Here is a 17,745-nt window from a genome sequence, read left to right on the forward strand (position 1 = left end):
TCTATAAGTATATCTAAGTTGACCAACTGTTTCATTGCAGTACCTTTGTCAGGGCTGCAATTCTCTGAGCCAGTTCAGCCTCTACTTCAGGTAAGGTCTCAGCTTTTCTCATAGTTTGCTGCAACTTTTGCTCAGCTAGCTCAAGACGCTCTTGTAACTGTCTATTCTTCTCTTCCATCTGAAATAGGGATGAAAAAAGAGACACTTAAATTGTCACAGTTAGGATAGCAAACACCAGTCACCAGGGACTGTGGGCTTCAAGCCACTCTTCTAGAGTTAAAATAAGCTACTACTACCATACCTACTGTGCAAAGAGATTGTTCTCATGTTTTCATATTATTACTTATCCATATTCCTCAATAAATTCAGCACATTAAAAAAAGAAAACCTTTTACTGACGGCAGCAAAAAGAAAAGAAGTTAATAGTGAGTATTAACCTGGACAAATGGAATACAACTTAGTACTAAGACTTCAGATACACCGTAATAGCAACATACTGAAAATCACAACATTAGCTGGAGTAGGAGAGGGAATGTAGCATAATGATTGAGAGTCCAGGCTCTAGAGATGAAGTTGGCAGACTTTTCCTGTGAAGGCCAGATGGTAATTATTTTAGGCTTTTGTATTATAAAGCCTCTGTTCCAACTATTCAATTTTACTGTTGTAGCACAAAAGCAGTCATAGACAATGATTAAATGAATGGGTATGTCTATGTTTCAATAAAACTATATTTATAAAACAGAGCCATAGTTTTGGCACATGGGCCGTAGTTTGCCCACTCCTTCTCTAGAGCCGAAGAGACCTAGGTTTCCATTATTGACTCTACAATTACCATATGTGAGACCTTAGGAGAGCATTCATGTCTCTGAACCTTAGTTTCCTCAGTATAATAATTGTACTTACTTTATTCCTCAGTATAATAATTGTATAATAATTATTATACTTTACAGTATAATAATTGTACTTACAGGTGGTGGTTGGATTTAAGTGAGGTAATACATGTAAACTGTTTAGCACAGTTTCTGGTTCATGTCTAGATCCAAAGTAAATATTAGTCATTATTTTTATTATTATTAAGATAGATTTCTAGATTACACACTGAAAATCACATCTTAGTTAGTTTGGTTATAAATTTTAGAGAATGATTGATTACCAAGGAATACCATATTTTATTTACTCCATGTTTTGTGAGAATGGTGAGAACACACAGACCAGAACAAAACCAAGATAGAGATACCGAACCTGCCGTAGGATGGCCTCTTTATTTGCTAACTCATTTTCTAGTTTGTCATTCATGTCATGTATGGAGGTAGATTCTCTCTGAGCACTGAGGTAACGCTTCTCAAGGGTTGTAATTCTTTCTTCCATATCTTCCTTCTGTGCCATGGCCTACAATTAAAATAATTTAAAAAATCAGATTCTTAGTTTATATATTGTCTTATTATTTAAATTAAATAGTGAGCTATAAAAGAAACTATTGCTTTCTTGAGGTAAATATTCATTCCTTTCTTTTCATTAAGGGGATGCAAGATTTCATGTGAGTTTTCTCTACTTATTTGTCAGAATTCTTCTTACGTCTTGGGTTAGCAAAAAGCTTTCTCTCTCTGAGAATGCAATGGAGTACATTTTAAAACTCCTTACTGTAGGATTGGTATTCTTAGAAAAGAAGTGGCAGAAAAATTAGTTCATTACACAGTAGAAATAAGTATAATTATGGGTAGAGTTGCAAACCATAAAATTGGTAAAATGGTGGCTATGGTTCCAAATTGCAAAGGGATTTTCAAAGAAGGATAATAAATATCATCAGTATTCTTATTGTCATGTATAAGTAAGAATATCTCAGTGGTTAAAAGAGAAGGCAAAAATAGAAAAAAAAGTAAATTTGAATCACACTCACAAATGAATTTACTTTGGAACTTAACCATTTCCCTTGTTTAATTGGAATATGATATATTCCAATGAAAAAGAATTTAGAGAACTCAATGAACACAAATCTCTAGGGAAAAATCAGTTATTGGTGCAAATGAAGCGATAATTTTAAATACTTATTATTAATATAATATTAACTATTATATTAAGCAATAATTTTAAACCATATAATTCATAGATAACATGGAAATGATTTTATCTTCCTAATAGCTTACATGGGAATTTATTAGTAGGTAGATAACCTACTTTTTTGAGATATTGGGAAAAATCAGCTGCAGAAGTGAGCATCTTGGGCCTGGTGTGGTTTTCTGATAATTTGGGAAGCTCCTTTGCATAAGGAGCCTGACATTGAGGAGATGGTGGTGTTTTCCATTTATTACCATCCAGGTTTCTTTGACCACTTGTTCCTAAGCAGTCTCTTTGTTACTCTCCTACAGATCCAGAGTCAATCCTGCCACATGCACAGAACAGATAAATTCCCTTCTAATTTTCCAAAAGAAATAGAAGCCCTTAAATGGACAGTCCTTCAGCTTCCTGATCTTCCCTAACCACCATCAGGAAATTTAACTACATCCACACAAATCCTTAACCTCTATCTTTCAGTTTAGAACAGGTGTTCCACCTTCCCTCAAAGTTCAGTCATTATCTGTATTCTGGGTTTTATGCCTTTTCTAACTCAGGGATTTGGTCACTTTTTCTCCTGAATTTTCAAGGTGCTAGTAGAGGTAAATCCCATAACAATAGCAAGAAGAATGAAACAGGCTTATAAAAAATTTGGTACAGATGAGAGGTGGAGAGCAGAGGAAACAGAGATGATTCAAAGAAAATAAAAATAAGAATGAGAATTCTTATTCTCATTCTTAAAAATAAGAATGATGAATTATCTGATAAATTATGGACCATTGTCCATAATCTGAATTGAAATTATGAAACCAAACTGTTGGAGTGGGTGAAAGACTTACCATAGCTTTAAAAATAAGTAAGCAAATTTATCTATCAGGTAATTAATAAAATCCTAGAAAAACAGAAAGCCAAACAAAAGGAAATATTACCATTGAAAATGACTACTTGGATCATTTGTGGAATTATTTACATAGTCATAATAATGGTAACACTGAATGTGATTTTGAGATGATTATAGTGGAAGGATGGGTGTTAAGAGAAAGGAAGGGAAAGAATAAGAGAGTTAAAATCCTCATATAATATAACAGCAAGACATAGGATAAGTTTAAATAAGAGAAAATACCAGAAGTAATGGCTAAAAGGGTTGAAATTAAGAATTTCAGGAACTCTCTACACCTCCCCTTCCGGGACCCTGTGCAGCCTGCCACTGCCAGGGTCCCGTGATCCAGGGACAACTACCCCGGGAGAACGCACCACGCGCATTAGGCTGGTGCAACGTCACGCCAGCCTCCACCGCTGCAGGCTCGCCCCGCATCCGTACCCCTCCCTCCCCCCGGCCTGAGTGAGCCAGAGCCCCTGAATCAGCTGCTCCTTTAACCCCGTCCTGTCTGAGCAAAGAACAGACGCCCTCTGGTGACCTACACACAGAGGCGGGGCCAAATCCAAAGCTGAACCCCGGGAGCTGTGCTAACAAAGAAGAAAAAGGGAAATTTCTCCCAACAGCCTGAGCAGATTAAACGTCCACAATCAACTTGATGTACCCTGCATCTGTGGAATACCTGAAGAGACAATGAATAATCCCAAATTGAGGAGGTGGACTTTGGGAGCAAGATATATTATTTTTTCCCCTTTTCCTCTTTTTGTGAGTATGTATGTGTATGCTTCTGTGTGAGATTTTGTCTGTATAGCTTTGCTTTCAACATTTGTCCTGGGATTCTGTCTGTCCATTCTTTTTTTTTTTTTTTTTTACTTTTTAAAATTTTTTCATAATAATAATTTTTTATTTTAATAACTTTATTTTACATTATCCTATTTTATTTTATTTTATTCTTTCTTTCTTTTCTCTCTTTCTTTCTTTCTTTGTTTCTTTCTTTTTCTTCCTTCCTTCCTTCCTTCCTTCCTTCCTTTCTTCCTTCCTTCCTTTCTTTCTTTCTTTCTTTCTATTTATTCTCCCTTTTATTCTGAGCCGTGTGGATGAAAGGCTCTTGGTGCTCCAGCCAGGAGTCAGTGCGATGCCTCTGAGGTGGGAGAGCCAACTTCAAGACACTGGTCCACAAGAGACCTCCCAGCTCCATGTAATATCAAACGGCGAAAATCTCCCAGAGATCTCCATCTCAACACCAAGACCCGGCTTCACTCAACGACCAGCAAGCTACAGTGCTGGACACTCTATGCCAAACAACTAGCAAGACAGAAACACAGCCCAATCCATTAGCAGAGAGGCAGCCTAAAATCATAATAAGGCCAAAGACACCCCCAAACACACCACAAGACGTGGACCTGCCCACCAGAAAGACAAGATCCAGCCTCATCCACCAGAACACAGGCACTAGTCCCCTCAACCAGGAAGCCTACACAACCCACTGAACCAACCTTACCCACTGGGGGCAGACACCAAAAGCAACGAGAACTACAAACCTGCAGCCTGTGAAAAGGAGACCCCAAACACAGTAAGATAGGCAAAATGAGAAGACAGAAAAACACACAGCAGACGAAGGAGCAAGGCCATAACCCACCAGACCTAACAAATGAAGAGGAAATAGGCAGTCTACCTGAACAAGAATTCAGAATAATGATAGTAAAGATGACCCAAAATCTTGGAAATATAATAAGGAAAATGCAAGAAACATTTAACAAGGACCTAGAAGAACTAAAGAGGAAACAAGCAATGATGAACAACACAATAAATGAAATTAAAAATACTCTAGAAGGGATCAATAGCAGAATAACTGAGGCAGAAGAATGGATAAGTGACCTGGAAGATAAAATAGTGGAAATAACTACTGCAGAGCAGAATAAAGAAAAAAGAATGAAAAGAACTGAGGACAGTCTCAGAGACCTCTGGGACAACATTAAATGCACCAACATTCGAATTATAGGGGTCCCAGAAGAAGAAGAGAAAAAGAAAGGGACTGAGAAAATATCTGAAGAGATTATAGTTGAAAACTTCCCTAATATGGGAAAGGAAATAGTTAATCAAGTCCAGGAAGCACAGAGAGTCCCATACAGGATAAATTCAAGGAGAAATATGCCAAGACACATATTAATCAAACTATCAAAAATTAAATACAAAGAAAACATTAAATCAGCAAGGAAAAAACAACAAATAACACACAAGGGAATCTGCATAAGGTTAACAGCTGATCTTCCAGCAGAAACTCTGCAAGCCAGAAGGGACTGGCAGGACATATTTAAAGTGATGAAGGAGAAGAACCTACAACCAAGATTACTCTACCCAGCAAGCATCATCTCATTCAGATTTGATGGAGAAATTAAAACCTTTACAGACAAGCAAAAGCTGAGAGAGTTCAGCACCACCAAACCAGCTTTACAACAAATGCTAAAGGAACTTCTCTAGACAAAAACACAAGAGAAGGAAAAGTCCTATAATAACGAACCCAAAACAATTTAGAAAATGGGAATAGGAACATACATATCGATAATTACCTTAAATGTAAATGGACTAAATGCTCCCACCAAAAGACACAGATTGGCTGAATGGATACAAAAACAAGACCCATATATATGCTGTCTACAAGAGACCCACTTCAGACCTAGAGACACATACAGACTGAAAGTAAGGGGATGGAAAAAGATATTCCATGCAAATGGAAACCAAAAGAAAGCTGGAGTAGCAATTCTCATATCAGACAAAATAGACTTTAAAATAAGGACTATCAGAAGAGACAAAGAAGGACACTACATAATGATTAAGGGATCGATCCAAGAAGAAGATATAACAATTGTAAATATTTATGCACCCAACATAGGAGCACCTCAATACATAAGACAAATAGTAACAGCCATAAAAGGGGAAATCGACAGTAACACAATCATAGTAAGGGACTTTAACACCCCACTTTCACCAATGGACAGATCATCCAAAATGAAAATAAATAAGGAAACACAAGCTTTAAATGATACATTAAACAAGATGGACTTAACTGATATTAATAGGACATTCCATCCAAAAACAACAGAATACACTTTCTTCTCAAGCACTCATGGAACATTCTCCAGGATAGATCATACCTTGGGTCACAAATCAAGCCTTGGTAAATTTAAGAAAATTGAAATTGTATCAAGTATCTTTTCTGACCACAACTTTATGAGACTAGATATCAATTACAGAAAAAGATCTGTAAAAAATATAAACACATGGAGGCAAAACAATACACTATTTAATAACCAAGAGATCACTGACGACATTAAAGAGGAAATCAAAAAATTCCTAGAAACAAATGACAATGAAAACATGACGACCCAAAACCTATGGGATGCAGCAAAAGCAGTTCTAAGAGGGAAGTTTACAGCAATACAATAATACCTTAAGAAATAGGAAACACCTAAAATAAACAACCTAACCTTGCACCTAAAGCAATTAGAGAAAGAAGAACAAAAAAACACCAAAGTTAGCAGAAGGAAAGAAATCATAAAAATCAGATCAGAAATAAATGAAAAAGAAATGAAGGAAACAATAGCAAAGATCAATAAAACTAAAAATTGGTTCTTTGAGAAGATAAACAAAATTGATAAACCATTAGCCAGACTCATCAAGAAAAAAAGGGAGAAGACTCAAATCAATAGAATTAGGGACTTCCCTGGTGGCACAGCAGTTGAGAGTCCACCTGCCATTGCAGGGGACACGGGTTTGTGCCCTGGTCCGGAAAGATCCCACATGCTGCAGAGCGGCTGGGTCCGTGAGCCATGGCTGCTGAGCCTGCACATCCGGAGCCTGTGCTCCACAACGGGAGAGACCACAACAGTGAGAGGCCCGTGTACCGCAAAAAAAAAAATAAAAAAAATAAAAATAAAGGAAAAAAAAAGAAAAAAAAGAAAAAAAATCAACAGAATTAGAAATGAAAAAGGAGAAGTAACAACTGACACTGCAGAAATACAAAGGATCATGAGAGATTACTACAAGCAACTCTATGCCAATAAAATGGACAACCTGGAAGAAATGGACAAATTCTTAGAAATGCACAACCTGCTGAGACTCAACAAAGAAGAAATTGAAAATAGGAACAGACCAATCACAAGCACTCAAATTGAAACTGTAATTAAAAATCTTCCAACAAACAAAAGCCCAGGATCAGATGGCTTCACAGGCGAATTCTATCAAACGTTTAGAGAAGAGCTAACACCTATCCTTCTCAAACTCTTCCAAAATATAGCAGAGGGAGGAAGACTCCCAAACTCATTCTACGAGGCCACCATCACCCTGATACCAAAACCAGACAAAGATGTCACAAAGAAAGAAAACTACAGGCCAATATCACCGATGAATATAGATGCAAAAATCCTCAACAAAATACTAGCAAACAGAATGCAACAGCACATTAAAAGGATCATACAACATGATCAAGTGGGGTGTTTTTCCAGGAATGCAAGGATTCTTCATTATATGCAAATTAATCAACGTGATACACCATATTAACCAATTGAAGGAGAAAAACCATATGATCCTCTCAATCGATGCAGAGAAAGCTTTTGAGAAAATTCAACACCCATTTATGATAAAAAACCTGAAGAAAGTAGGCATAGAGGGAACTTTCCTCAACATAATAAAGGCCATATATGACAAACCCAGAGCCAACATCGTCCTCAATGGTGAAAAACTGAAACCATTTCCACTAAGATCAGGAACAAGGCAAGGTTGCCCACTCTCACCACTATTATTCAACATAGTTTTGGAAGTTTTAGCCACAGCAATCAGAGAAGAAAAAGAAATAAAACGAATCCAAATCAGAAAAGAAGAAGTAAAGCTGTCACTGTTTGCAGATGACATGATACTATACATACAGAATTCTAAAGATGCTACCAGAAAACTACTAGAGCTAATCAATGAATCTGGTAAAGTAGCAGGATAAAAAATTAATGCACAGAAATCTCTGGTATTCCTATACACTAATGATGAAAAATTTGAAAGTGAAATTAAGAAAACACTCCCATTTACCACTGCAACAAAAAGAATAAAATATCTAGGAATAAACCTACCTAAGGAGACAAAGACCTGTATGCAGAAAATTGTAAGATACTGATGAAAAAAATTAAAGGTGATACAAATAGATGGAGAGATATAGCATGTTCTTGGATTGGAAGAATCAACATTGTGAAAATGACTCTACTACCCAAAGCAATCTACAGATTCAATGCAATCCCTGTCAAACTACCACTGGCATTTTTCACAGAACTAGAACAAAAAATTTCACAATTTGTATGGAAACACAAAAGACACCGAATAGCCAAAGGAATCTTGAGAACGAAAAATGGAGCTGGATGAATCAGGTTTCCTGACTTCAAACTATACTACAAAGCTACAGTAATCAAGACAGTATGGTACTGGCACAAAAACAGAAATATAGATCAATGGAACAGGATAGAAAGCCCAGAGAGAAACCCACGCACATATGGTCACCTTATCTTTGATAAAGGAGGCAGGAATGTACAGTGGAGAAAGGACAGCCTCTTCAATAAGTGGTGCTGGGAAAACTGGACAGCTACATGTAAAAGTATGAAATTAGAACACTCCCTAACACCATACACAAAAATAAACTCAAAATGGATTAAAGACCTAAATGTAAGGCCAGAAACTATCAAACTCTTAGAGGAAAACATAGGCAGAAAACTCTATGACATAAATCACAGCAAGATCCTTTTTGACCCACCTCCTAGAGAAATGGAAATAAAAACAAAAATAAACAAATGGGACCTAATGAAACTTCAAAGCTTTTGCACAGCAAAGGAAACCATAAACAAGACCAAAAGACAACCCTCAGAATGGGAGAAAATATTTGCAAATGAAGCAACTGACAAAGGATTACTCTCCAAAATTTACAAGCAGCTCATGCAGCTCAATAACAAAAAAACAACCCAATCCAAAAATGGGCAGAAGACCTAAATAGACATTTCTCCAGAGAAGATATACAGAATGTCAACAAACACATGAAAGAACGCTCAATATCATTAATCATTAGCGAAATGCAAATCAAAACTACAATGAGATATCACCTCACACCAGTCAGAATGGCCATCATCAAAAAATCTAGAAACAATAAATGTCGGAGAGGGTGTGGAGAAAAGGGAACCCTCTTGCACTGTTGGTCGGAATGTAAATTGATCCAGCCACTATGGAGAACAGTATGGAGGTTCCTTAAAAAACTAAAAATAGAATTACCATATGACCCAGCAATCCCATTACTGGGCATATACCCTGAGGAAACCATAATTCAAAAAGAGTCATGTACCAAAATGTTCATTGCAGATCTATTTACAATAGTCAGGACATGGAAGCAACCTAAGTGTCCATCAACAGATGAATGGATAAAGAAGATGTTGCACATATATACAATGGAATATTACTCAGCCATAAAAATAAACGAAATTGAGTTATTTGTAGTGAGGTGGATGGACCTAGAGTCTGTCATACAGAGTGAAGTAAGTCAGAAAGAGAAAAACAAATACCATATGCTAACACATATATATGGAATCTAAGAGAAAAAAAAAAGGTCATGAAGAACCTAGGGTTAAGATGGGAATAAAGACACAGACCTACTAGAGAATGGACTTGAGGATATGGGGAGGGAGAATGGCAAGCTGTGACAAAGTGAGAGAGTGGCATGGACATATATACACTACCAAATGTAAAATAGATAGCTAGTGGGAAGCAGCCGCATAGCACAGGGAGATCACCTCGGTGCTTTGTGACCCCCTAGAGGGGTGGGATATGGAGTGTAGGAGGGAGGGAGACGCAAGAGGGAAGAGATATGGGAACATATGTATATGTATAACTGATTCACTTTGTTATAAAGCAGAAACTAACACACCATTGTGTAGCAATTATACTCCAATAAAGATGTTAAAAAAAAAAGAAATTTGGACACAGTGGGGGGGAACAAAAGAATTTCAGGGAAGTGAGATGGGAGGTATGTGGTGGCTTTGTGTATATGTATGTGTTTTGTGCACATGTGTGTTTAGATTTGTACTCTTTTGATAGTATTTGACTTTGAAAATTATGTGTATATAAAAATTAATTAAAAAGTTATATTCTATAAAGAAACTAATCATGTTGTCCTTAGTCTCCTTGCCTCCCCCTACCTTGTATTGCTTGACTAGGGAATGACAGCATGCTGCACAGAAATTTAGGATCATCCTTGAAAACTCCTCTACCCTAACTCCCACTTAATAGCTTAATCTGTCATCTTGCCATTAGTCTTTTTTCCTGCTTATTTATTCCCAACCTGCTGACCAACTTGCTTCTTGACAATACCTTTGTATGTTCCCCTCCATCTTCAATGTAAAATCTGAGCTACAAAGCCTTGCAAACACATAGCTTAATGTCCTGACACTTTCTTTATGTACAATATCTCTATGTACTGAAATGAATAGTGAAAAATTCATGTTCACTTAGGACTTGGGAACGTGATATCATTTGTAAATAAGGTTTTACAGATGTAATCAAGTTAAGATGAGATCATACAGGATAGGGTGGGTCTTAAATCCAGTGACTGGTGTTCTTACAGGGAAAGGCAGATTTGGGGACAGAGATATACAGAGAAAAGTACAGTGTGAAAAAGGAGACAGAGATTGTCTTTATACTGCCACCAGCCAAGAACACCAAGGTTGCTAGCAACCACCAGAAGCTAGAGGACACAGTGAAGAATACTTCACCAGAGCCTTCAGAGGGAATATTGTATGGCTCTGTTGATACCTTGATTTTGGACTTATAGTCTCCAGAACTATGAGAGAATAAATTACTGTTGTTCTAAGCCATCCCTTTTATTGTAACTTGTTATGGCAGCCCTAGGAAACTAACACACTCTGCGACATTTCTATCTGGAATGAGGTTTTGTTGCCTTTTTGACTACCTTCGTCTCGCTGAACTTCAAGACCAAATTAAAGACTACTTGGTTAATTGTGCTAATATTAATGTTCAAATATATGAAACAATTAATCCATCACTTTGGCAAAAATTATCCAAACTAATTTTTTTCAACATTATATATGCATCCCTAGATTTTAGCCATCCAAACAAAAGCTACTATTTAAAAAGCTTTTGTTTAAGATTTTGACTTTTTCTGTTTCCTATATTTTTTAGTCCAATGAGGGTACAGTTTTCAATCTTAGACTATTCCTTCAGAGTGCTGCTTACAATTATTAATTCTGTATTGTTAATTTCATTTTCATACAGAACTCTGGGAATGTTATGTCAATTTTGTAGCCCAAGAAAAACTTCTAAATTTAGCCTACATATATAAACATCTTACAAATTTATAGTAGCCATGAATTCAGTTAAAGGCATACACGTGTTTCTTTAGAACATGAGCACAAAGTAGTACATACTTGCTTTAAATTCTAGTTTTTGATACTTATTAACCCTGTTATGGGTAAACACTGCTTAGCTTTTCTAAACTTCATCTTCTTTCTTTTTTCTTTTTTTTTTTTCCGGTTTTTGGTTGGGATGTTAATACATGACATTGTTGTGATATATTTTAAGTGCTTTGCATGAAGCCTTATGTACGATATACACTCAGTAAATTCTAGTTTCTTTTTTATTACCATGTACAATACACACTAAATAAATAATAGCTTTTTATTATTATTTATGTATTATCTTTTTCTTACTATTATGCCTATAATTAGCTGATCTGACAATGGCGTATATTACATATAGGAGTCGTTGCATGTGACTTTGGTATTTCATTTTTAATTCAGTGATTCATATGGAAGATTCAATTTATAACTGCAGGCTGTGTTGCCAAAAATAAATTTTGAATTTACAAGTTGGAGAAGTATCTTTTCGCTGTGTGTTACTTGGAAATTTTAAAAAAGAAAGCTTTTTCTAGTTCCTGAAAACTGCTGCCTAAAAAAAGGTGAAAAACTGTAAAAAGGATTAATTTTCTCTTAACTTGAAGTTTATGTTAAAACTGGATTTTATTATATCAAATAAATATAATTCTATAGTAACTTAGAGCTAGTAAAGTGAAAAATATAACTCCATGTTTCAGATAATAGAAAAGACAAAATTGATATGTATTCACTCATATAATCACACAGTGAACATTCAAAGAGCTCTTAATAAGAAGTTGGAGTGATAAACTGTTTTTATTCACAAAACAAAATATAACTGAAATACTTCACAGAAAATTCTAACTCTTTGAATATCAATATATTTAATGAGATATTAGTATCCAAATACCCGATTAGTAGCCTTCTTGATTAGAGTGGAACAAATATCGTATATTAACGCATATATGTGGAATCTAGAAAAATGTTACAGATGAACGTATTTGCAGGGCAGGAATAGAGATGCAGACGTGGAGAACAGACGTGTGGACATGGGGCAGGGGGGAAGGGGGGTAGGATGAATTGGGAGATTGGGATTGATATATATACACTACCATGTGTAAAACAGACAGCTAGTGGGAACCTGCCATACAGCACAGGGAGCTCAGCTCGGTGCCCTGTGGTTACCTAGAGGGATGGGATGGGGGGGAGGTCCAAGAGGGAGGGGATATGTGTATACATATAGCTGATTCACTTCGTTGTACAGCAGAAACTAACACACCATTGTAAAGCAACTATACTCCAATTTAAAAAAAAAAAAAAAAAAAGAGTGGAGAGGTAAACTAAGCCTCCGTTATGAGACTGACTATATTTTCTAGTCTAGGAACTGTGCCAAGCTTTAACCCTTACTCCAAGAAGTGACAGTCAATTTAAGGAGTGCTTAAGACAAAACTTCAAACAAAAGTAAACTTTGTAAACATACAAGACATTAAACAGATGTAATCATCACCTTGGCTTAAAAAATAAAAAGTAAATTTTGAATAGATTTATTTCTTGACAAAGAATAATTGCAAAAATATATTCTGAAACCATTAATGAAATATACTTACACAATTTGTTTCAGATATATTAGACTATGTACATGCACAGCAAAATGAATTTCAGTTTTTAATTATGTGGTTAGTTTTTTCCTATTCTCTATTTTTTTTCCTAATTAATTCAACAAATAGTTATTGCTTATATCATATATAAATCATACTGGGTCAGCAGTGCTATAGGGGTAGCAAGGAGAATCACCTTGTTTGTTTTTTCTACTTAAAATCATGCAATCTGGTAGACTTTGTTGTGACCACAGCTCAAGAATACATAAAAGCAAAGTCTGGAGTTTTCAGTGTTATGTGATACCTTTTTAAAGTATATGATTTTCACATTTTCTTGCTTATTGAAAAGATCAAAAGATTGATTATTTAGGAAGCAGTTATAGCGCAGCTGCATTTTTTATGATAGCTGCTATCACTGAGTAAATGATTACATCTTGTTGATTTTGGAAGCTGCTCATAGTGGAGGAAGCACAGATTTTGAAGCTGGGGTAGTCCTCTATTCTTCCTGGTGCTGGGGGGTGGGGAAGGTAGTGTGTTGGGGAGAATAGTGGATAGGCCTTGGACAAGTTACTTTACATCACCTGAGAAAAATGGGACAATTACAAGTACCTTCCCTAAAGGACAGAAGGAATTAAAGAAATTACATATAGACCAGGCTCCCATGGCCTGCATCCTGAATCTTATGGGAAATATTTTATTTGGCCTTCACAGTGTGCTTAATACACACACACACACACACACACACACACACACACACACACACACACACACACACACACACACGCATGCACACGTGATGCATCTAGAAAGGCAGACAGAGTATAGGCTCCTTGTCCAGGTCTCATTAAACATATCACGTCCTACTGTTACACCTGGCACTTCACACATTTACATTGTTTGCCTGGCTTTGAAAACATTTGTGTTTGTAAGCCCCCTCAAAGGTGAATGATGAGAAATATTCCTTTCTCGTGAAACTCTTCTAAGATATAACTACACAGAACTTATAGAGCTGATAAGAATAGTTATATTGTAAAAGAGGGGCCTGGTGAGGGGCTTCCCTGGTGGCCTGGTGAGAGGCTTCCCTGGTGGCACAGTGGTTAAGAATCCACCTGCTGATGCAGGGGACACAGGTTCCATCCCTGGTCCGGGAAGATCCCACATGCTGTGGAGCAACAGAGTTTGTGTGCCACAACTACTGAGCCTGTGCTCAAGAGCCCACGAGCCACAACTACTGAGGCTCGCATGCCACAACCACTGAAGCCCACGTGCCTAGAGCCCGTGCTCCACAAGAGAAGCCACCGCAATGAGAAGCCCACGCACCACAACAAAGAGTAGCCCCCGCTCACCGCAACTAGAGAAAGCCCACGCGCAGCAATGAAGACCCAACGCAGCCAAAAATAAAAACAAATAAATTAATTAATTAAAAAGAAAAGAGAATTCCTGGTGAAAGCAGAACACCTTACCTATGAGAAGGTATTCCTAACTATAAAAAAAAAAATTTGGCATCAGATAGATGATTGACATTTTAAATCTGACTTAGCTTTTTGTCACCTACCTCCAAAGACTATTAGAATCAAAGGGTTATTTTTACTTAGGTCATAAGAATGGGAGAGCTGGAGATACTGGGCTCTACCTGCAAATGACACTGGATTAAACAAGCATTAATAGAATAGGTGAGTGTTAAGTGAAAGAAAAACAGCTAAATCTGTGGGACTAAGAGAATGAAGAAATAGAAAATGAGCAAAAGCTCAAGAAGTGGCCCTGGTGGTTTACTAGTCAAAAATCTTAGTGTTCCTTAACAGTAATATAGAAGAGGGGTTAAACTTCATCTACTTTATAAATTCTCTGAGTTTGGGTTGTGGGAGGAGTGAAGATGAGAGATGCATTCCCGAACTGTTAACTCATAAAAAGGTGTATCATTATCTGTGCGATGACAGAACCACTTCATGGATTATCTACCTTACTCTGAGATAGCAGGCATTGTTTGGGGACATATTCTGATTTCATCCATGCCTTTTGATGTTTACACCTAACACCCATAAATATCCATCCTTTCAACAAGAGCTTTTGAGTGCCTAGTATATACTCAGTAGTTGAGTATGTGTTTAAAATAGAGCAATGAACAAAACTAGACAAAACAAGAAAACCCCAGCTCTTATGAATCTTTATATACCGTGGAGAGGGAAGCATGTGACAAACAAGTAAATCAGCAAAGTGCATACTGTGTCAGATGGCAGTAATTCTGTGAGATTTTTAAAAAATGAAAGAAGGAGAGTGTATATGTGCAAATACCATGGTTAGGGAACACTTCACTAAGACATCTGAGTAAAAGGCAGAAGGAAAAGAAAATGCAACAGAATAGATCTGGCTTGCTTAAGAGGCCACAGTAACTGAACTGAGTGGATTAAAGTGAAAGAGTAGTAGATGAGTTCCCAGAGGTCAGAGGGTGGGAGTAGAGATTGTACAGGGTTGTTGACCACTGCAAGGACTTTGATTTTACTGTAAGTAGAATAGGTAGCCATTGAAGAGTTTTAAGGAGAAAGTGACTTGAGCTGACTTACACTGCAACAGGTCACTCAGGCTGCTGTGTTGAGTATAGACTATTAGAATAATCCAATGAGAGATGGTGGTTGTGTGAAATAAGGCAGAGCCATGAAGAGTGTGAAGAGGTCACAGGACGGATATATTTTGAAGTTGGAAGTAATAAGATTTATGGATGAAGCAAATGCAGTGTGTGAGTGAAAGACAGGTACCAAGGACAGTTCCAAGGTTTTTGGTCTAAGCACCAATAATGGAGTTGCCATCAGCTGAGATATGTAAGACTGCAAGTAAGTCTGGCTTCTTGGGGGGAATATCAGGAAAACAGTCCTGAGAATGTTAATTTTGAGATAGTCGTTAGAGGTCTAGATACAGGCATCTGGAAATCAGGAGAGATGGATAAGGTGGAGATATAAATTGGGAATCATAAGACCACGGGTAGTTTTTGGAGCCATGAAACGGCATGAATTTACCAGGGGAGTTAAGGTAAATTGAGGAGGGAAGGCATTCCACGGTTGGGGATGAGAAGTACAGCCAGTAAAGGAGCCTGAGATGGGGGTAGCAAGTAAAAATGAAGGAAAATCAGGAACAGTGTAGTGTGCTATTAGCCAAGTGAAGAAATACACCAGGAAGTGGTAATTAGATCAAGTGCTTCAAAGGACTGAGAAGTGTCTCCTGGATTCAGCAACATGGAGGTCAAACTGGATAACAACAGTTTTGATGGGACCGTGGAGGCAAAAGTATGATAAAATGGGCTCAAAGGAGAATTGGAAGAAAAGAATTGGATACATAGAGTCAACTCCAATAACAGCTAGTTAATGATGTATGAAAGATAAAAAAAAATACAAATATGATTTAAAAGAACATGTAAAAATGGAAAAGGCAAAAATCACAAAATAAAATTTTCATAAATATAGATAATTTTCTTTTTAATTAAATAGAGTGATAACAGTGAAAAGATTCTAAACGTTTCACCTTAGCTGGTAAGACGATTTGGCAATATCACAAATAAGACATCTCCTTGTAATTTTTGTCGTAACTTTAAAGTACCCACTTTTTCAAATAGATGAAGTGATGTTAAGTTTAGTAAGAACTGAACATATAGAGAAAGAAAGGTTCCCACTTTCACACATGTACTTTCACATTCACAGATAGAAAACCAAAATAAGAGGGATATTTTTAAAGGAATGTCTTTGAGTATTCCCATCTGCTAAGAGTATAGCAATTCATTATTCGTACCCGAATCTAGGGTTATTTAAAATTAACAGCTTAAAACATTTAAAAATTCATTTAAAAACCTGTAGTTTTTATTACTTCTGAGATTTGATACCAACATTTTCTTTCCATACATATTTAAAGGGGTGATGAAGTAAACTATTTTTGCCTTAGTGAACAAGTTTCATAACTAATATAATGCATACTGATTTACGGTCTTTTGAGAAAAGGTAAAGAATATATGCCATTAGGGGAAATTATGGAAAAAGCATCTCAGAGACAGCATTCAGGAAGCAAAGACTGAAAGTGTTGCGAATCACTTACCTCCCTAATGTCCCTTTGATACTTAGTGTTCATTTCTTCTGTTTTAATGAGATCCTTTCTTGCTGTCTCTGCTTCCTGTTCCACCTCTCCTACTCGGGAAGAAAGGGCTGCTAAACGTTCTTTCATTTGGGCCATTTCATAGTTTTGTTTTTCAAGCAATTCTTGTAGTTCAACTATTTGACTTGTTTCATCAGTTGAATCTATAGAACCATTGGACAAACGCTGCAGGAAAAGAGAAAGAAACTGCACTTAGAATTTTCTTCATCTTTAATTTAAAATTCATGAACTTAAAAATACGAGACTGATAAAGATTTCATACTGAGAAATAAGAACTCTAACAGAACTAGCTTTGGAGGAAAACTAAGTTTCTGAGAAAACTCTTAATTGACATTAAAATATAAAGGTAGATCAGTAATTTTCAAATAGGTTAATAGATGCATTTGAACTGGAAACTATTATATATGCTACGTTATACACAGTTTAGCACAAAACATGGATATAGCATAAACATTCAATAAGTGGCAGCTATTTTTAATCAATTACATATAAAATTTATTATAAATAAATATTTATGTAACACAGCATGTTCTTATTAAATAATAAGGGCACAGAAACTATGTAATATTTTCTATTTTTGTTCAAGATCCTTTGTGAATTTGCAAGTCTTATTTTCAATGACTCTCAGTAAAAGAAAACTTACACTTTTCTTTTAAAGAAAGTTATTCCTGCT

At 36.4% G+C, this 17,745-nt stretch overlaps 1 protein-coding gene across 7 annotated transcripts in view; it reads right to left on the reverse strand.

Annotated features, from left to right (window-relative positions):
• The window catches only part of PPFIA2 (PPFI scaffold protein A2), a 474,850-nt gene that overhangs the window by 103,546 nt on the left and 353,559 nt on the right, over positions 1–17,745 (reverse strand). For all 7 annotated transcript variants that reach the window (XM_007457669.1, XM_007457666.1, XM_007457665.1 and 4 more), the window contains 3 exons: positions 17,016–17,237; positions 1,243–1,389; positions 44–178 (listed from right to left, as the gene is read on the reverse strand). In XM_007457669.1, the coding sequence (XP_007457731.1) occupies positions 44–178; positions 1,243–1,389; positions 17,016–17,237 (504 nt within the window). The remainder of the gene's footprint in view (positions 1–43; positions 179–1,242; positions 1,390–17,015; positions 17,238–17,745) is intronic.

This window comes from Lipotes vexillifer, unplaced genomic scaffold (assembly GCF_000442215.2).
Source record: "Lipotes vexillifer unplaced genomic scaffold, Lipotes_vexillifer_v1.1 scaffold117, whole genome shotgun sequence".
Lineage (NCBI taxonomy): Eukaryota > Metazoa > Chordata > Mammalia > Artiodactyla > Lipotidae > Lipotes > Lipotes vexillifer.